General features: G+C 41.5%; 1 protein-coding gene across 3 annotated transcripts in view; it reads left to right on the top strand.

Moving 5' to 3' along the window:
* chrm3a (cholinergic receptor, muscarinic 3a) overlaps positions 1-20,997 on the top strand; it is an 80,232-nt gene extending 59,235 nt beyond the window's left edge. For all 3 annotated transcript variants that reach the window (XM_030106391.1, XM_030106389.1, XM_030106390.1), the window contains one exon: positions 17,147-20,997. In XM_030106391.1, coding sequence (XP_029962251.1) covers positions 17,166-19,121 — 1,956 coding nt within the window. In that variant the 5' untranslated portion in view covers positions 17,147-17,165 and the 3' untranslated portion in view covers positions 19,122-20,997. The remainder of the gene's footprint in view (positions 1-17,146) is intronic.
* The last annotated feature ends 1,269 nt before the right edge of the window (positions 20,998-22,266 follow it).

The following is a 22,266-nucleotide window of genomic DNA, read 5'->3' as shown; positions in this document are numbered from 1 at the left end:
TAAAACCATTGTCATTTCTGTGCTGCTCTTCGCAGAAAATCAACACAGTTAACTGATGTTTCGCCGCTCCTCGCCTCGTATTATGATGAGTCCCGCCACGGAGTATCAATAAACACTGTGATTTACTCTGCAAGCTCTCTGGCAAGCGTTTGGAAATTACACAATGCTGCAGGTGTAATGTGATTATGATAAATGACAGCTCTCAATTGTGGCTATTTTTTGACAGGGGAAATTACCCATCAGTGTAAAAATGACTTGTTAAAATATTACATGCATATTGTAGGTGGTGGTATAGCTGGAGTCTTGTCTGAGCCTGATGGAAACAGTTTCGCTTTTCTGTAATAGGAAAGATATTTGAAGAAATTAATCAGCAATTGAGGAAAAATACAGATTCATCACATGCAATCTGTGGTTCCGCCATAACCTGGCAATGATTTTCATTGCTGTACCACCTACATGATGTAGTCTCTATTTTCTCAGCATCGTATTAGCTGTGCTGTAAGTGCAGTAATAGTCAAAAAGAGTCTTTTTTCCGCCCAGCATGGCTCTACGCAGCATCAGAAGCTTATGAGGATATCATCACTCTCCATTCTCATAATGTTCCTGTCAGTGTGCCGGATGGGAACTATTACATCCCACAGATCATCATTCACGAGATGCAGAGCCCCCCGTAAAATGTTGGCGGTTTTATTATGCAAGATATTGGTCCATTTGTGTATTAGCGCGGCGGTTTGCCTCGTTACGCTAATTTCAAAATGCGTCTCATGCGCTTTGTGTTTAGCTCTAAAGATGCCAGAAGACAAGAAGCCCTGGTCCAAGGAATTACACTCCCCAAATTTATTTTACATCGCGTCACTTTTTGATCACACATCAGCTGTGTTGTAATTGCGCCGGTGTTAATGCGCGCTTATGAATGGACTGCCTTTCATGTGTCCCTCCTGTGCGGGATGTTTTCTGACAGACCAATAATGAGAAGGCTCAGTGGCAAAAGGCAGTTGTCAGTGCGGCTGATCCATCATGCCTGTCGACATTAGCATTCATGGTTCATTAGCCAGCAAGCACCCAATATAAAATGTAATTGTGGGCTATAAACTTTGTTTTGCCGCTCGCTCAACCGTCGAAACCCAGCGAACGTATTTCTGCAGCTTTCCTCACACGTGGGCTGCAGGTTTATTACTCTGCCATATACGTAATAAAACTCAGCAGCTTTTTTGATTGTGCACGTCTTCTGTTTTGTTTTGTGATTCTGTATTGAATTTGAATTGAATACAAATGTTTCCACACTGGACGTCTCTCTGCAGTCTATATCTATCAGGTCGATTCATCCATCTGCTTCAACCTTGACCGCCCACAAAGAACTTAATCCGCTATTTCATTGTCTTCGAAACCAACATCCTAGAGAGACGCTGCATCTGCTTTTGTCCAATCACATCTCAGGATTGACTTTGATAGAATTAACAGGGTCTTAAATTTAATTTGTGTTTTATATGCACACTTTAAACAACTGCCCTTTGCCGTCTGTCAGGGGTCTTCTGTGTTCTCCTACTTTGTCGATCCCTTTGTTGATCACAACACACTTTATTTTTGGAATTCAATTAATTAAATATCACACTGCGGCACTGAAAGGTCAAAGGATTGGCAATTAATAAACAAAGCAATGTACACAAAAATAAAGATTTCCCGGGGAATAAATAGTTTGTATGGGCCTCTCTGTTTACAACGCCATTAAATATTGATAAAAAGAAAGAGAGATGTAATCAATTCAGGCAAACTGAGTGCATTTCAGCAGGAACACGAGACCTCTCTCAAATCAAATCTCCAATACTATGACAGCGTATACGACCAGAACGGCTCACACTGTTATATACTATAGAATATGCATAATTGGGACTTTTGATGATTTATTCATGTTACAACAACCTCATCAAGCATTATTGCTGGAACAAGGTGGTTTTTTTTTTTTTTTTTTCACCAGACGTACAAATCAGGTTGAGGTTGATCTGAAGCTGGTTAGCAGAGAACGGGCTTTTTCATACTGACTGAGACAGATGAGACCACTATGGCTTCCCCGGAGAATTTAAGGAATCAAATTTGAAAGCTATTTTAGGCCCTGGTGCCAGGTACTGTCACGTCACCTGGGCTAGCATTATTGGATGAAATGGGATACGCCAAGCGCCAAGTCAGGGTGCGTGTCTGTGTGTGTGTGTGTGTGGGTGGGTGGGTGTAGGGGAAGAACAGGCAGTATGGAAGACAGTGCATGAGGGAGCCAGGTCGGTAATGTTTGAGTCAATGAGGCAGAGGGGCAAACGAAGTGTGCGTGCGTGCGTGCGTCTCTCCGTCCCTGTGAGAGTTCATGTTTGTAATACGTTTAGTGCTTTGTTAACGGTTTATGTGCGCCTGTCGACATCCGCCTGGAGAAATCTTTGGACTGCATTATGACCGGTCCTGTCGGCAGCGCCTCTGTCTTTGTGGCGACGCGGCACTTGGATCATTTTCAAGGCTTTCTTGTAATCACCTTGTTGACTCACTGCCCCCTTCGAGTGTGTGTGAGAGCTTGTGCAACCGATGATGTGTGTGTTTGCATGTCTGTAAGTGTGTTAGTGAGAGAGATGCACAGCCTGAGATAGCCTCGACGCTTCAATAGATGCACTTTTGTCTGTACTTGCTGGTCTGTGTCAGCCTTATGTAAGCATATCTGCCTTGGAGGAGCGCACATGTATGTATGAGGTGTGGCACAAAAGCACACATTGCAGCGGGGGGACATGGTCTCCATCATCTGACAGCCCCCCGTCCTGTGATGGGAAGTCTGCTTTGTTCTGTGTCTCTCCCGTAAACACATAATATCCCACTGCTTCATGACTTATGCTTCCTGACCTGGACGTGTGACTACTTATGTCTCCTCGCACATTCCAAGGCTTCTTACAGTGTCCTTTCTCCTCCTTTCTTTGGTCTCCCGTACCCCCTACACAACCCCACATCTCTGCCTCCAGCTTTTAAAGACCCTTCGCCTTCTGCTGAAGCATGTTTACACAGAGGGGAGTGTGCTCTTTTTCTCCCTCTGCCTCGCTTTTGAGTGCCTGCTCAATAGGCAGATGGTTGCACTTCCTTTTAAGGATTGATCGCAATAGCCTATTAGTTACATGTGTATAGCATCTGTGTAGGGTTGTATTCAAGTGCAGCCATGAGGGGCAGGGCGAAGGGTCAGACCTGGAATTCAGTCTCACACGAAACTGCATTGTTTCTCGAACTGTGGCATTTCACCATTTGGATTGTGACAATTGTTAGAAACCAAATGTCACTGCAGCAGATTTAATGGACATTGTTCTTTTTTATTTTTTTCTTTTAAGCGTCACCATAAAACTCTGCCTAATTTCTGTGACAGTAACTTGACTTTTGTTTTAAAAACACATGCAAGGTATGCGGTGGACCCCATCCAGATTTAGATTTACGGTGAGAATGAAAGTCAGAGTAACATCCACAGCGTTCTCGGTGCGCTCTTTCTGAAGTGGCTGCAACCTTTTGGTTTGACATATTCCTGAGCCATTCTTCCACTGTCTCTATTTTGCCTCGCTATTTCTCTTTCTGTCTTCTTGCTTTCACATACACACAAACTACACAGGCATGTCTAAGTGTCTGAGAGTGCCATGTCTAAAGAGTTCCAGCAGCTTGTTACTGAGGCTGTCAGAAAGGCAGAGAGACCCACCACAGAGGTGAGGATGTGTGTGAAATCCCATGAGCCTGTAGCACGGGGTCAGAAGCATAACAACATCCCGCTTCCCTTTCCACGTGGAGATTTTTCTCCCTTCAAAGCCACTCCAACGCAACTAAAGCCTGCAAGCAGAGGGACTCTTCATAGTGCGCACAATGATTTGCTGCTGACTTATAATGCATTCTTGGGAGACGTAGAATTTTTTTTTTTTTTTTTTTGCATTAATAAATCAAATATGGGAGGATTGTTCAATGGCGTGATTCTAAAACAGCTAAATACTACAGGTAAAAAAAAAACAGGATGTGATCATTGACTGTTATAATTCAATGATAAGACTCACTTCTCTCGATGTGCTTAAAACAGTGTTTCATCATGTTTCAGCCGATTGTTTATCTCATAAATCTGGATTTCTCAAGTCTTTAACCCAGGCTACACCTTGTATTGCACTGTGGTTCATACTCCCCCCCTCAGAGCGAGTGAGTTGGGGGCCTTTATGTGTGGAGTTTGCATGTTTTCTCAGTGCGTGTCGGTCTTTCTTAAGACATAAGAAATAAGAAGTGACTGTAGATTCCTCCTAGATGTGAGTGTGTTTGTAAAACTGTCCCTCTGTAAGTCTGCTAAATGTTGGACTGGTTTAAGGGGGTTTTCCCAAGAACCCGAATAGAATAAAGTAGCGTGGAAAATGATCAAAAACATTGAACAGATCTCAAAGTTTGTGTTTCCAGAGACTTACTAGACATAGCTCCACAGCTGGATTCTGGTCATTCGTGGACTTGTAGAGATTTTCTGGCATCAGCAGATCCTTCTCTTTGGAATTTTCACCATGTCTTCTCTTGAATTTCATTGAGATTCCCATCTGTGAGCTCAGCAATAAATACAGCTGAGTATGAAACTGAGGTGACCTCCCCTCGTCCGCGTAATGGCCTGCAGGACAATCCACTGTTACGTCTGGCTGTTGATTGTCTTCTGTTAAAGTGCAGTATTGAAGGTAACCTTGCATTGCACTGCGTTTGACCGACATGGAGGGATGTCAATCTTATTAGCACGTCTCTGTTTAATCAATCAATCAATCAATTTATTTTTGTATAGCCCAGTATCACAACAACAGTTGCCTCAGAGGGCTTCAAGATGTTACATTGGTCGGTAAAAGTAAAAACAGTGAATAAGCATAATGGTAATATGTCAATATTTACAGTAACGAGACAGAACGAAGCAACCACCGCCTTCGACCCTCACATCCGGCAAGAAAAAACTCCAAAAACCCAGTGGGAAAAGAAGAAATCTTGGGGAGAACCACAGTATGGAGGGATCCCTCTCCCAGGGACGGACAGCTTTGGCAACAGCTAGCATGAGACAATAAGAAGTAAAGCCTAGGACAATGTTGAGGACAGTCCGTTGGACGGTCCAGCACAAGAACCACGGATCCCAGCAGTAGAACCGAAGCCAGTCCACGGGCAGGACCGACAGGAGTGTCCTCCCGGTCCGGCCAGAGCTTGTTCGTAGGCCCTCATAGTAATGGAGTCAGCAACTGAAACTGGAGAAGACTCCCCCTCGAAGGGGGGGACAACAGGTGAAAAGCAATGAACGGACTAAAGGGAATAACATTCAGACATTAGAGGATAGGGCTCAGTGCACCGTACTTCCCACAGCATTCTAGCTCCTAGGGCAGCTTTGTGGATACTTAACTGTTTAAACTAGTATTTAGTTAGTATAGTTTAGTTTAGTTTAATTTAGTTTGGTTTAGTTTAATTTTGTTTAGTGTAATTTGGTTTGGTTTAGTTTAGTTTAGTTTAGTTTAGTTTAGTTTAGTTTAGTTTAGTTTAGTTTAGTTTGGTTTACTGTAGTTTGGTTTGGTTTACTTTAGTTTGGTTTGGTTTAGTTTAGTTTGGTTTAGTTTAGTTTAGTTTAGTTTAGTTTAGTTTAGTTTAGTTTAGAATCCCTAGCTGACCTGATCATAGGCTGCATCGAAGAGAAACGTCTTGAGCCTAACCTTAAATGTGGAGACTGTGTCTGCCTCTTTGACACCACTTGGAAGCTGGTTCCATAAAAATGGTGCCTGATAGCTAAAGGCTCTTCCACCTAGTGTCCATTTAGAGACTCTAGGAGTCACCAGTAACCCTGCATTTTGAGAGCGAAGTGCTCTGATTGGTTGATAAGGCGTTAAAGCATCTTGGAGATAGGTTGGAGTCATCCCATTTAGGATTTTGTAAGTGAGGAGAAGGATTTTAAATCTAACTCTAAACTCGACTGGAAGCCAGTGAAGAGATTTTAGAACGGGAGTAATGTGTTCACGTCTTCTAGTTCCAGTTAATAATCTGGCGGCCGCATTTTGAACCAACTGAAAGTTTTTTAATACACTTTTTGGGCAGGCTGCGAGAAGGGAGTTGCAGTAGTCCAATCTAGTAGAAACAAATGCATGGATGAGTTTTTCTGCATCGCTTCTAGGTAGAATGTTTCTTATTTTAGCTATGTTGCGCAAGTGGAAATATGCTGTTTTACAAGCCAGGTTGATGTGTGCTTTAAATGAGATATCCTGATCAAATAAGACCCCGAGGTTCCTCACAGTAGAGGAGGAGGATATACTGACGTTATCTAAGGTGATAATCTGTTTGGATAGACACTCTCTCAGTTTATGGGGGCCTAGTATAATGACCTCTGTTTTGCCAGGATTAAGACGGAGATAGTTCGTAGTCATCCAGGTTTTAATTTCTCTGATACAGTCACTGAGTCTGTCTATTTGATTAGTTTGATCAGGTGTCATAGATAAATACAGTTGTGTGTCATCTGCATAGCAATGAAAATTGATATCGTGACTTCTAATTATGTTCCCTAAAGGAAGCATATATAACAGAAATAAAATTGGCCCGAGCACGGACCCTTGAGGAACCCCATAACTGACCTGGGAGCACGGTGAGGACTGTTGGTTAACGTGAACAAATTGGTACCTATTAGATAAATAGGATTTGAACCAGCAGAGGGCTTTTCCTCTGATGCCAACCTCACATTCTAACCTCTGCAGGAGAATATTGTGGTCAATTGTATCAAAAGCTGCACTGAGGTCTAGGAGAACCAGGATTGAGACTAGACCTGCGTCAGCCGCCAATAGCAAGTCATTAGTGACTTTAACTAACGCAGTCTCAGTGCTGTGATAAGCTCTATATCCTGACTGAAATTTCTCAAATAAACTATTGTCCTGTAGGTGGCGGTAAAGCTGTTTAACCACGACTTTTTCCAGGACTTTTGAAATAAAAGGCAGATTTGATATCGGTCTGTAGTTAGCTAGAATATCAGGATCGAGATTAGGTTTTTTCAGCAGTGGTTTGATTAATGCGAATTTAAATGACTGTGGCACATAGCCATTTAGTTTAGTCTAATGAAAAAGAAAAAAGTTCTAAATAATTCTATGCATACAAGCTTTGGTAACAAATCTGAGGATTTGTGGAGCAACGCGGCATTTTTGCAGAAAATTTGCTGCAGAGATGAAGACTGAAAAGTCAGCATGAGTCATTCATCTGCAATGTACACACAAAGGAGGAGAAAAGTTTTTGATAAAGGGAAAATATTTTCAAGGTTTGGATGAATGCAGGCAGAAAGTTGACTTAATTTGTGTACAGTTTTGAAACTTATTATGAAAACCCTGCTCCTTTTATTCCCCAGTTGTATCATCAGCTGTTTAGTGAACCATTGCAAAGTAAAAAAAAAAAAAAAAAAAAAAAAAAAAAAAGACTGTATGCCTCAACCTTGGGCTCCTAGTTGAAACCAGCAACCATGCTCAATGACAGTATATCTCTCTCTTTATTTTCACTCCACTGTAACAACATTATTTCAGTTAAGTGCAGCTTCAAATTGCTAATTATAGTTGCAACACTACTGAGGAGGGTTGCAAAGTAATATGCTTCATATTCTGATTTACTGGACTGAACAGACAATATGTTTAACAAGCGACAGATATTTGCTCGATAGCTGCCCTGCACAGCTTCCTCTCTTTGCACCTTGTAATCATTGAACCTGCCCCGCAGACGACAGAGATCTTTCCAAGTGTCTCTTTTTGGCTGGGTCCCATGCGTAGCCATCCGTGGCACCTTGTAAAAACCTCTCACACTGATTATTATTTCACTTCCTCGCATTGTTATTTTATCAAGCTAAGCCCCCGTCAAACTGCAGTGTTTATGGCTCGTGGTGCCAGTGTAAGACGCTGTTCCGCAGTAATCTGGATTCCCGCAAAAATGACACCACAATAAAATCAGATCTCCTGGCTGCCCACGGTCATAAAGGAGAATAAACAAGGTTAGGGCAGAATAATTATGTTGAGCTGCTTCCTGGTTTTAAGGAACTGACGGGACTTCTTCTATTGTACAGACACTCCTGTTTTTTTCCCCAAGTTCTCCAGCAGATGAGTTTTACGCTGATCAAGCTGAAGTGCAAAATTCACATTTAATGACTCAGGTACATGATGCTTTCAACAACTGTGCAGTAATTTATTGCCCTCCTTCCACAATAAATACTTGAGAGTGTGAATATGCATATATAGCAAGTATAAATAAAATGGACTCAATGTACTCTGGCACTTGGTCTAAAATGTTTGTGCTGTCGCCTGTTTAGAGGATGAACGAACAGCAGGTGGATCTCAGCCGCCTATTGTTGGACTGCTGGCCCACGATTTTGCTTCATGCAAAAATATCTCAGCCGGGAATGTCGCAACACCAATAAGTTGGAAGTCTGCACCACAAACACTTAAGTTTCATAAACCTTGGGAGCAAAAATAACAGATTTCCAATCAAGGCAACATGTTGCACAATAAACCTCAACACAGTCTGCTGACTCCCTCTTTATTGTGAAACGGAACAGAAATCATTGAAATTTTCATTGATGCTGTTATCATGTTTGACTAACCCAGTTTTGTGAACTTATTCAACTGCCATAACTCCATCCACTCACATGTTTCACTGCAAAGAAGTCGAAGTACATTCATGAACTTTCTACATTTGTTGATTGATTCTTTCACAAAATCGGGACAAACCCTAAAATTCTTTTAAACAAAATGCACTTTCAACCCAATGAAAATATTGATAAAATGTCCCTCACAGTTTATTTATTCATTTATTTATTCTGTTTTTTTGCAACTGAAAATGCAACTGATTATTTTAATTTTTTGTTTTTTCGGTGTCACAAATTGTGGAGAACCCAAAATTAAACTTGAAAAATAGTCCACAGTTTCAAAGAGTATATTAAAGCAGAACTATGCAACTTTTTTACCTCAGTAAATGTTTTTCAGAATCCCTGTGGGGGTAAACAAAGACTTGTCACAGTGATTCGCCGGTCCCTCCAGTCCTCTCGGGGTCTGTGTCCTGAAAACAGCGCTTGCAACTTTTACGAGAACGTTTACGACAGTGAGCTTTCACAGGAGACCAGTAGGGGGAGCGCTAAAGCAAATCTTGCATAGTTCTCCTTTAAAGATCACGTCCATCAACAAAGTACTGTCAACAAGTAATCAACAAAAGTCCATCTCTGACTTTGTTGATTGCGCTGACGGTCTCTCTGCTTCTGCAGCACAGTGTCGGTAAGGACGCATTGAGTGTGCCATGCGCTCCGGGCGCACTGCTGTGGAGAGCCGCAGCGCCGGGACACTCTGTCCCGGCGTCACGCCAAAGACGTTTCTCTGATCGAAAGTGTTTCCCTGATGCAGCAGCGCAGTGTTTACATGTCAGCCTTCTACCTAAACAGATGCTTTTGTTTTTGTTGTTTATTCTCTACATGTTGCTCAAGTTGTACTTCCTGACAATGTCAGTATATTTAAATCGACAATGATTTGTCACTTTGCAATACATTGCAATCTATTTTGCAGTGTATTGTACCTTTCAAGTAATATATTGGGAAATATTTTTTCCTTTTGTAAGGGTAATTAAACCTGTTGAATGATCAGGAATATCTGTAGAATAAATCACGTTAGTACCCAAAGATAGGTAGAAATATAGCTTGTATATCTGTCAATCAAAGCATGATCGGAACAATCCACATTTTATTATATTGATAATCTGAGATGATATCTAAAGACGGACCTCTAGCTCCTGACCTCCACCCGGAGCAGGCTGATGGTGAGATGCCACTTCATCTCCTCCTCTGCCACAAATCTCTCTGTGGCACTTACACTGTTCACACGATGACGACAGGCTGCTGTTCACCCGTTTTTCTTTTATTAGTGATTCCACAGTCACCGCCAAACAAATATCATCTACCTGGCCTCCTCCTCCCCCGAAAGCGCTTCTATTTCACCCTCTGTTAAAGCTCTGATTGAGCATGAAAGTCCACTGATCAGCAGGCAGAATATTCTGAAGCTACTTAGAAAGTGGGTGTGTCGAGGGCGAGACACGAGGTGAATCCACCTGCGCAACTTTCCTTTTATTGTCAGAGGAAGTTAGACTACTTACGCACCACTGCCCCAACACACCCACACACCCACACACACACAGAAAAGTGTCCACCCCACAATTGTTCCATTTACAGCTCTCCAATAATTTACAGAGTGTTTTCAATATGAGTTCTAATTGCTTCACAGTGTGTTCTGTGGCTAGATCAATATTTCTTTTTCTTTCCCAACATTTACAGAAACTTTTCTCATTGCCTCTTGTCTGTCTCTAAATTATCCTTCATTACTCAGATCCTGGCTGACATTTTTATTGCAAAGTGTGTCCCGTTCTGCAGTGCGATAAACCTGCTATTATTTGTGCTCCTAACAGTTTATCTCACCTCCAGTGTTTGCCAATTGGGTGCAAAGAGCCATGTGTCATTAACATAGCATTTTGTGATAAAGAGGTGACAGAAGCAGTTGTTGCCGGATAAATTTATGATTTAAATGATGCTGCCGGTTTACATCCCTCCAATAAATTACAGGACTGTATAGGAAGTTGAGGGTGCAATTATCAGAATCGCAGCTACCGGGTGCTTTAAATAATGACCCACATATGGAATGCAGCAATATGCTCATGCCCAAATACACACTTGAACTTATTTGCCGGAAAGACAGCTGGAGTTGTTTTTGTTTTTGCTGTTGGTTTTTTTTTTTTCTTTTTGCAGATGGACATGTTCCTCATTTTAAATTAAGCACCCTGCTTTTCTTATACGCTCAGGAGATTTTCATAAAATAAATGTTGACACCTTTGCGAAATAGCCTATTCGTTGTGTCACATTGAATTTCCTGCAGCCGTTCACAACACTCATAAACCCCAGCAGCACTTCTTTGTTATCTAAGTTAAATCAGTCTGCTGCTGTTGCGAATTATCAGCGCAAGTTTTTAGAGATTTGTATTTGTATCCCAGAAATTTACTTTAGAAATTAATTTTTCCATAATATATTTTAACACTTTGTACACTCGTATGAATTACAGTGGATCGAATTACCTTTAGATTGAACATTCCTTCTTTTATTTTCAGCGAGATGTTCATCTGTTGATAGAGATGTAAGGCTTCAAGCACCTTTTAAGTAAGATGAATGTCCTCTAGCCAGCTCATTCCATGTACAGCGTTTGCAGCTGACTTTACCTCCTCCTCCACCTCAAAGTACTTTAGATGTTTATGAGCCGTGGTTGTCCCCCTCGATCAAACACACACACACACACACACACACACACACACACACACACACACACACACCCTCACCTCTCTGGAGATGGGGGGCTCTGAAGGCTTGACGTAATGACACACTCACTTAAGATTTCCCTCGACTGAAAATCTGTGAACTTCAGGAGTTGACTTTAAATATTTCTCCCAGGCTACAGCTAGTTCACCTCCTGCCAGGAAGGCACTAAATGCTTGTTCTTGTCAGCAGTGAGTACCTGACAGATGGCCTTGTTCTCTTTCTCAACCCTCCTGGCAGCAGCCCCACCAGCACCAGCTTGTGATAGATTAAGCTCATCTGTTTCTTTTTATAAAGAATGAGGAAAACCCTCCTTCCTGTACAACATCAAAATATATGATTAACATAATACCAATAAAATGATGAGATTGTATCTTTCAACCATACTGTAGTAATGCTTATTGCCCTCCATCCATTCAAACAGTTCTGCCCAAATTAATCCAGCTCTTCTGGTGAGACCCCAAGCCTCAAGCCAAGACCTGCTGAGACCCCCTCTCCAGAGGGTCATGGGATGTCTTGTTCCAGCTGAATGTGTTTGGCAGTCCTCCAACGGCGGTCGACCAGGGGGTTTCCTAATCAGACGCCTGCACCACCTCAACTGGCTCCTTTCAGCTCTCCTTTGAGTCTCTCCATGATGGTCAAGAGTCTTTGCTACGCCTGTGTTGAATTGAGGCTTTTAATTTGACTTTTACCTTCGTCCATCAAATAATTGATGGGTTTGCTCCCTTCCTCCGATATTATTACGTCAACACTTTCCTCGCCTCGTCCTTGGATGAACTGGAGACATTTATGGGTCTCCAGAATGCGTTGTCAGAGTGAATCAGACGTTTTAGAGGTGGCAAAGAGGACACAAGACACTTGTGCTTTGTGCGCAGCTGGAGGATGTATAATTTATAGCAACGAGCTTTCAAACAGGAAGTCACCACGTCTAATAACTTTAATGTGCTTGTTGTTTTTTAAGTGCGCTAAATATGTTTGTATCCATACGGAGGTGAACAAGTTTCTCTCCACTGGCAAAGACTTTAATGTGCTCTGTGTTGTGAAATATCGCTCAGGAAAAAGAAGAAATAGATCATCATGAATCTGTTAAGATTTGGCCTCAACATGAGGTGACATTGTGAAAAGGTTTTTTTTTTTTTTCTTGGTAATTAAAATATGGTCAATATCTAATAAACTACTGCTTCTATTCTATCGAGAGCGGTTTCATCCCAAAAGGCTTATGTAAAGTGTCAGAATATATTTGGGGCTGTTCTTTTCTTTAAGTCTAATTTTAGCAAATGCCACTGCAGTTGTATCTTACGTCATCTGATGGTGTGGCGTTTGCACATGGAGGATGGAGCGCCTGACTACTCCCGTTTTTGTTTACAAGCGAGGCGGCTTTGCCGCCAACTGTAGACAAAATCAATAATCCACATGACACCTCGGTGTTGTAGCAGTACATTCTGAGATCACATTTCACCCTGAAGTCAGTTCTTCTGCCACTTTAACTCAGTGTGACCTGTATTAGACATGCTATATGTTTGGGTGTTATCACTTTACTTGAAACTATACACCATTCAGCTTTGAAATAGTGCAGAGGCTTTTCTTCACCGGGATTATTGAGTGCGTTGTTTTTGACAATAATACATCCTTGCGACACTAAATTGAAGGAGCTATTCCTTTAGATACATTGCAGTGTATCTTTTTTCTGAAATTTCTCCTCTGAGCATATAAATCAGCATCCTATATCTTAGTGACTGTAATCGCAATACTATCGTGAGTGTGATACTGGGTCAACTGATTATGTTTATGGCAGCCTAAAAGTGTTTTTGCTATGAGTCAGTTGAGCCTCATTCTGCTTGGTTTGGCTGCAGCCTTTATTTGTGAGTTGTTTTCCAAATAGTACCTGATTATAGTGACTGCTAAAACCCCGATCTGCATCCAGACGTGATTCCTGCATATGGCTTCGTTAAAACAAGAACACTATTGTTCATTTTAAAGACTCTCAACTATACCATGATAGAAAGAGTGAGAAATATTCGTTTTAATTCATTTTGTGGCACAGAAGAGGCTGTCAGAGTGACCGAGACTCCACTTTAACCTCTATTAAGAAAGCGCTTGTCAACATAAGTCATCCTCGTTGGATGTCACTGGCCTGTTTTGCCGCTCTGCTAAATGAGATGCTGAAAATAGAAGCCTGAAATGGCTGCATAGTCACCCAATCATTTAGATGGATCTGTGGCGCCTGCTTGGATTGCACCGTCCAACCCTGCCGGGACAAATGTCTCAAAATGTCAGGGAACAAGTTGTGTTGCAAAGCTGCGAACGAGTATTGATCTCCTGGTGCACCTGCAACTGGCACACCTGTGTGCCTAGGAGCCAAGCTAAAGATACAAAGATACAGGGCCGAATGTTGACTGAGAGAAAGAGAGAGAGAGATTTAGGGAGGGGGAGGATGTATGGTCTTAATGTAACAACAACTGGTTTCCAGGGCCTGAGCCCACCCATGTTGGGAGAGGATGTTGTCATCTGTCACATACAGTTTCCATCTAAAGAGGCTTAATCTGTTCAATTTTAGAAGAAAACAAACAATGATAGAGATGCTTCTGTTTCCATTTCTGTAGTGCAGCCAGTTTCTGCTCCCAGGGGACGCTGCATGTAAATTGTGTTAGATAACTGTTACAATCAGAGGCAAGATCAAGGTGCAGTCGTTCCGTGTGGACTTATTTCTGTTGTGATAGAAGCAAATGTTTACAAAAATTATTCTCATCAGTTAAGCAGATATTAATGGAAAATACGTATATGCCTGATGTGTCTATCTTATGAAAATAGTAATATGTAGTATTGATATTTAAATAGGGTTTGGATTATAATTGCTATACTTCATATGACATTTAGTTGGTTAAATTTTAGAAGTTATATGTTATATGGACATGAATGTGTCTAAAAATTGCCTCAACTTACTGTTTCTGTATTAATAGTTGTTTTTAATGATGTACATATTAGACATATTCATGATAATGAATGAAAGTCAATAAAAAAATAAATATCATTTTGCATTTACCTCATATTATGACTAACTTGGTTGCCTTTTTTAAACTACAGCAAAAACTGAAGGTGCCAGGTGAAAAACTGATTTCCCCACTGTTCAAGGTCTTATCTTCACAGTAACAGATTTTGCCCCAAAAGCCAATTAAAGACGTTTAAAATTTATTTCTAACATGCTGTCTTCTCGCACTCCCAACAACACTTGCTTTGTAAAATGTTTGAAATAAACGTTGCCTTTATAAGAGGTTGTAATTTCTATTTCTGTAATAAGCCTTGCCGTTCTTCATACAGTATTTTCTCTCACAAGCGCTGTTTTATTTTTTGTTCATCATAATCAGTTATCAGTTTGATACAATCTTGTATTCATGTGCATGCGCATACCAGCTGTTTCTGTGCAAGATGCACGTGCAGTGCATGCGATTGTGCATGATCATGCACTGAAGCACAGATCGTATATGTGCAAAAAAGTGAGGACATACTATGTAATGTGTTTCAAGGACAGCGGGGAGCCACCTGATAATGATAGTAATGGTGTGTGCTCAATGTCACAGGTGGCTGAGAGCCGCTGCTGGTTTCTGGGGTTCTTTAACAGCTCGGCGGGAGGTGGGAGATGCTGTCTAGGCACAGGTGCAGCACTCAACTTCAAATACCCTGTTTTCCTGTGGGATGAAATATTTTGTGTGATTGTCATTGCAATATGGAGCGGCTCTGGCCGTGCTTGCATACTTGTATGTATTCCGTGTGTGTGTGTGATTGGATAGCTGGGTGGGGAGGTTGTTAGATCGCACATGTTTCCGGCAGTAACAGATTGCTGTTTGTTCCCTTCACACAGGCCGGCGCAGGTTTGTGCCAGCTTTAAAATGAAACATTGTTGTTAACGTCATCAGAAGAACACTGTGTTCACGGCGTTAACAATAACAGGAAAGCTAAGGGTGATGTGCCACACTCTGCAAACTCACCCACAGTTGGTTTGAATTAAAAGAAAATACATATATATTGCAGTCCAAAAGCTAAAAAAAAAAAAAAAATAAGAAAATTAAAGAAAAGAAAAAAAACTTGATTTGATAGTATTCCTTAGTTCATTAGTTATCAGAGCAGGAAACACCCTGGACAGGTCCAGACGGACAAACACACGATCACACATTTCAAGTCACCAGCTAACCTCACATTCATGTGTTCGCACTGTGAGAGAAAACCCACGCACACACATTGAGAACATGCAAACTCCACACAGAAAGACCCGAGAGTGCTGCCCCTCCGTTCTTCCTCTGCTTTCGCAGTTAGTTTTCAAACTTCCTTCCACATCAGACGTGCTTCTTGAGTTTGATTCATGACTGTAATGTGACAAACATGGAAAAACAAGCAGTCTCACACACACACATGCTCACATTCACACACCTGAGTCACAATTGTTCTCAAGGGAGAGTTTCTCTGGGCTGTGGAAGGAAATTGTATTAATCACAGCAAGCTCACACATCCACAGGTAGAACATGCAACTTCTGCACAAGCAAAGCTCCCAGGAACAGATTCAGACTGAGGTTATTCTCGTAATTGAGCTCATATTTTTAATTACTTTACAAAATCTACCAATTTCACATTGTATTTTCAACACTATAGGACACCCCTCTCTCTCTCTCTGTCCCTCTCTTACACACACACACACACACACACACACACACACACACACACACACACACACACACACACACACACACACACAAACAGACACACATTTGCATGCAAATCACCCCAGTAATTATAAATGATTGCACAGTAAAACCTGAAGTGAACAGAACATGCTGATTTATAAAAAGGCAGTTTCGAATCTTATTATCCAATTATCAAGAATTGCTTTGACAAAAACAGCAGGAACTTCTGTTTATTGTCAGTCTTTCTGTCATGAAGTGAACAAAAAGAAGCACTCTCACTCTTCAGGACCCTGCTGCTCGAAGCCTTGTCAGTACTGCTTTTTTAATTCCCCATTAGGTTTTGTCTCTGCATAACTTTATCTGCGTTATCTCCTATGTCTCTCAGCGGGCTTACGGTAACAGTAAATCAGTACTGGTTACCAAATACCCGGCACAAGAAATTTCTAAACTAAACTGACTCCCTAACAGCTCTCCTTTCATGTGTAATAAAAATACCAGAATATCTCCAAAGGTCTTTGGTTTATTTAAGAGAAAAAAAATCAAATCAACAATTTTACAAGATGATTGCAAAACATATCTCCAAAAGACCGCCATCTTTCTTACTCCACTTGTGACGCTATCAGCAAAATATATCTGTCTCAAGGCTCAGAGCTTTACATACACACTCTCTTCACTATTCTACACACGCTATCTGTGTGCAACTGAAATATCTGCGATTTGCCCGGTGTCGTGAGAAACAGGTGTTGATTGCTATCTCGCTCTCTCACTGTAAGTGTTTGCTGTCTGGCCTCATTGACTCAGATGTCGAATTATGATTTAATATATGGCTTGAAATGTGTTTACAGAGTGCATACAGATCAGTCAGAATGAAGTTACATGTAATTGTTTTAACACAAAAGTCAATCAGATCCAAATGCTCAGCTCCAGTTGCAAACAAGTTTTGAAAAATCAGGTCTCTAGCCTCACCTACTGGAAATAATTGTGAATATCAGCTCCTCATTTTTTTTTTCTCTCTCCATTTTCTCTTTATCGCTCCCCCCCTCTTTTGACTTTCCCTCTCACGTGCTATGTCCTTCCTCTGTCCCTTTCTTTGTCCTCTTCTACTTCTCTGTGCTGTCTCTTTCTGTAGAATATGCCAGAACACAACAATGAGCTCCAACAGCACAGACCCTGGTCTCTTCCTGACTGCCAACGCCTCGACACCAGCAGCTGGAGCCTTTCCTCACTCCAACGCGTTCCACCAGCGAGGAACTGGCAGAGGACCTTGGTTGGATTTTCACGTGAATACTCTTGATGAGAATTCTTCCACCAGCAGTCTCTTAAACCTCACCACCGAGTTGCAAAATGCAACAACACCCCTGGATCCCTTGGGTGGCCACCCCGTGTGGCAGGTGGTCCTCATCGTCTTGCTGACGGGGACGTTGTCACTGGTCACCGTCATCGGCAATATCCTGGTGGTGGTGTCCTTCAAGGTTAATCGCCAGCTAAAGACGGTCAATAACTACTTCTTGTTGAGCTTGGCGGTTGCTGATCTCATCATCGGGGTAATTTCCATGAACCTCTACACAGCTTATCTTGTGATGGGATACTGGGCGATGGGCAACTGGGCGTGCGACCTGTGGCTGGCGATTGACTACGTGGCCAGCAATGCATCAGTGATGAACTTGTTGGTCATTAGCTTTGACCGCTACTTTTCAATCACCAGGCCTTTGACATACAGAGCTAAGAGAACCACTAAGAGAGCTGGGATCATGATCGGATTAGCTTGGTTCGTTTCTTTCGTCCTGTGGGCCCCGGCCATCCTGCTTTGGCAGTATTTTAAGGGTGAAAGAACAGTGCCGCACGATCAATGCTACGTCCAGTTTCTCAGTGATCCCCCAATAACCTTCTGTACAGCGATGGCAGCTTTCTACCTGCCCGTGACAATAATGAGCATTCTCTACTGGCGCATATACAAGGAGACCCAAAACCGCTCTAAAGAATTAGCTGGGCTGCAAGGTTCTGGAGCCCGTGGGGGGACCGGGGGAAGAGGTGGGAGTGGTGGCGGCGGCGGTGGTGGTGGTGGAAGAGCCCGCTTTATTCATCAGACAGGAAGCTCAAGAAGCTGCAGCAGTTATGAGTTGACAAGACTGTCCAAGAAAAAGAGCACATGTCGGGAGCTGGTTGGTCGTTTCCACTGCTGGCCAGGGGTCCGTTCCTGGAGACCTGGCAGTACAAGGCAGGGGGACGCTGATCCAGACCAGAGCAGCAGTGACAGCTGGAACAACAATGATGCTGCTGTCTCTTTGGACCACTCTGGTTCTTCCGAGGATGAGGACTGTGGCGGTAAAGAGATGATCTCTCAGAGTCATACAATTTTTTCCATTGTTCTGAGCCTGCCTGGCATGAAGGCCGCTGTGAACTCACAGCTCACCTCATGTGAGGATCTGGATGCAGCCTCCGAGGAGGATCCACTGAGAGGAGCAGAATTTAATCGAGACAGCCTTTCAGCAGTCAGCACTAACACCCCTACCACTATCACTCCGGATGGAACTAACAATTCGGAAAATAGCTACCATCAGCGTTTCTCTTCACGAAAGATTCGGTCGACAAATCAGGAAACCCCAAACCAAGGAACTCTGGACGGTACTCCAACAACTGCCGCAACTACCAACAACAGTACCACCACCAGCACAGCCACCAAGTCCCCCTCTGTCCCAATATCTTTGAAGGAGGCGGCGCTGGCGAAGCGTTTTGCAGCCCGCGCTCGCACTCAGATCACCAAGAGGAAGCGCATGTCTTTAGTGAAGGAGAAGAAGGCAGCTCAGACTCTCAGTGCCATCCTCTTTGCGTTCATCATCACATGGACGCCGTACAACATCATGGTACTCATCAACGCCTTCTGCAAAGGTTGCATCCCAGAGACCCTGTGGGCAGTGGGATACTGGCTGTGCTACGTTAACAGCACAGTCAACCCCATGTGCTACGCGTTGTGCAACAAGACTTTCCGCACAACCTTTAAGATGATACTGCTGTGCCGCTGGGACCAGAAAAAAAGAAGGAAGCAGCAGTTCCAGCAGAGGTCAGTGGTCTTCCACAAGAGGATTCCCAGAGAGTCTACGTAAAGCAGTGAAAGTCTGTACTGTTGAGAGTGCTGTTCAAAGATTAATCATAGGACAAGGGAACGAAAGAAGCGGTTTCCGTGGGGATTCTTTACCGAGAGATCCTAAATGTTTTCTTTGCTGTGACGTCAAACACAGCAGTCCTATATGGTGGTCTTGCAGTAATGTGTTTGTGTCGGTGCATTCATATAGCAAAGCTGTAAATGTGTGTAAAAGTTTGCATAAAGTGAGATCTGATGATGGAAACTTCTATCCTTGAAGAAGTAATTCCTTTTACTCTGAAACAGTTAAGAGAACTGAGTGGATTAAAAAAAGAGAAACAGAAAAAGGGCTTTCAAATGCGTTTGCAGGAGAAATATTGAAGTGCAATTGACACAAATGAAAGGATGTCTTTGTCATGGTGTTGGGTCTTCACCTCTCATCATTTTTTTCTGTGGGTAGCTACCTAGATCTGTAATGTACAGAGTGGTTTTGCAATTTAAACAAAACTATGTATCTGTCACGTGTCACTGAGAGCCAAGATGAAGACCTTTTTTGTGTTGACAGGCTTCTACATTTTACTGATTTCTTCTGCCATCTTCTTGACCGGCATGTGTTTTTATCAGAACTTCTGTGCTTTGCCTTTCTACATGGATATAGCTTTCCCGTGTCTAATGGAATATAAAGATTTCTTGAACTGTGTCCTTACTTTAAGTCAACAGAGAACTGTTATTTTTGTGATATTCATCTTTGGTTTTCTTGATATTCCAGTGATTTTGAGCCAGTCTGAAAATGATTCTTTTGATGAACTGAGTTGTGAATATTCTGTGTGGCACCACAGTCAGTGAACTGCTGTTGTGTTCAATGTGATTGTTGTGGTTTTTATGGTGGAGACAATAAGTACATTGGTTGTGTTTCATGTACTTGCCGTTTTTTGTTTTTGTTTCTTTTTCTTCCCCAAAAATAATGATTATACAGTGATGATATTTTGTTTGTGTACATTTGAATATTTCCCATTGATTGATTGCACACATGAAAGTGTTTCAGTTTTACACAGTTGCTTGAATTTTTACAGTTGCACATCTGGAGAAGCCTTCAAAGGCCACATGTCCTGGTTTTAGTAGAGCAATGGCAACATCTAGTGGTGTAGAGGAAGATCTGTTCAAAATCTGTCTTCACTCCACAACCACAACCTTAGAGCATAACAAAAACAGCATCAGTTTTAAATCTGTCATCAGAAAGGAAGATCTCATTCTCTTCAAGTATCATGACATGCCTTTCTTTCACTTTGTGATTTTCTTTCTATTTGAAGTGATTCCTGGATAGCTTTTCTTCTCGAAAATACAAATAATTTGTCAATAGAGAAGTTGTCTTTGTTTACAGAATCGTCGTCAGGTTTTTCTATACAAACACTACACTAAAATGATTCAACATGAAGCAGAAGGATTTATTGTAATTTGTATATGTAATGCACATGATGTTATTCTTATCCTAGGTTGGTGATTTTTGCAATTTTGCTTCTCCAAAATCTTTGATTTGATATGACTATTGTGCATAGTATAAAGAAGGCTAAGGATGAACTGCATTGTGATTACCAGTAGTCAAAAGATTGTGCGCAATGGATTATGATAGATGTAGAGGTCATTCATGATGTTTTGACTCTGTCCTTTGCTCAGAGGAAGTTTTAATAATATCCCATGGCTGCCATCAGTGGATGTTTTGTCTGCTGTCAACATGGTCTGGTGACGTGTTACAATGGATCCTTCATGAAAATATGAGGTTTGTTTTGTACCTAAATATTGGGAATGTACACGACCAAAATGGTGAACACAAACAATTTGTTACATTTTACGTATGCCAATTGTGCTCAAATTTTAAGTCAATAAAAAAGCTCAAATATTTTTTGACAGAAATTGTTTTTTGTTCATGTCGCAGTTCAAGTGTGTTATTTTTAAGTTTTCTTTTCATTTTGATCTCTGGGTTCATTCAGAACACTTCACACATCTTCTACATTTTAGATAATTCAGTCGCTGACCAGTCAGAAATACTGCTCCAGCAAAAGTGTAGATATATTATTTTTATGTCAGTAGTATGTGATCAGACACGTCATTATGAACGATTCTGTTGTGTGTAAAGAGTTGCTGGTGTGTCTTTATTGTTGCTGGGTTTTATTTTATTTTGTTACCAATATGTCAAAATCATTTTGTTTCTGAAAATCCAAATAATGTGTTAAATATTTACAGGCTAGACTCAACAGTGGGCTCGTCTTTGTTTGGGGCCACCGGCAGCTTCTGCGATAAGCATGGCTTTATTAGGTTGGCAGGACACTGGATTATTAGTTACAGTATTAATTTCCTGTCTTTCAAAAGTTGTCGACAGGATATTACGAAGTTGAAATTAATTTGTATTCACGGGCGTAATCTCTCCCGCCATCATTTTGAAGAGGAACGAAATCCTCTTTTTAATAGTTATTTTCACCACATTTTGCTGACCACTGGAGTTTCTAAAATGCTTTTGATGTATTTGTTTATTTGTTTGTTCCATCCAAAATGTAAAATTTAGAGCACTTCAGCGTATTGTGCTATATAAAATTTCTGAAGATTTTGGTACAGTTTCAGTTGGAATCTTTGTTTTGCAAATCATTATGGGAAAACCATCCATCCATTCTTCGTACGACTTCATCCAAGGTTTGAGGTAAGCTGAAGCTGATCCAAGCAGATGATGAAAATCAAGGAACCTCCTGGACAAGTCGCCAGTCCATCACAGTCACACCTGTCATGAAGCGGCTCAGAGGGAGATCACGCAGCTATAAAGCTGAACAAAAAGAGCTTATTTAAAGATTCAACATAAACAATCACAATCTAAAGCTGGAGGTCCACAGCCGACAAGCCAAGTCCAAATCAGAGAGATTAGAAAAATGATGGGATACATTTAATTGGCATTTAAGTGGCAAAACTTTTTCTCTCTTTTTTTTTTTTTTTTTTTTTTTTTTTTTACCATATTTCTATCTTAACTGTTTAGAAAAATTACTTGGACAATATTTAATTAGAACATCCTGTGTATCAGTCATTAGAAACTTGTATTTCTCTCCTTTCTGTGTTCGACCCAGAGTGTTTGGTGTGTGTAGCAGACACAGCTGAAGCAGTTTTTCTGATTGGAGGCAGAGTTT

The sequence above is a fragment of the Salarias fasciatus genome, chromosome 13 (assembly GCF_902148845.1).
Source record: "Salarias fasciatus chromosome 13, fSalaFa1.1, whole genome shotgun sequence".
Lineage (NCBI taxonomy): Eukaryota > Metazoa > Chordata > Actinopteri > Blenniiformes > Blenniidae > Salarias > Salarias fasciatus.
The sequence above is the reverse complement of the archived record's forward strand: the minus strand, read 5'-3'. Positions and strand labels throughout refer to the sequence as shown.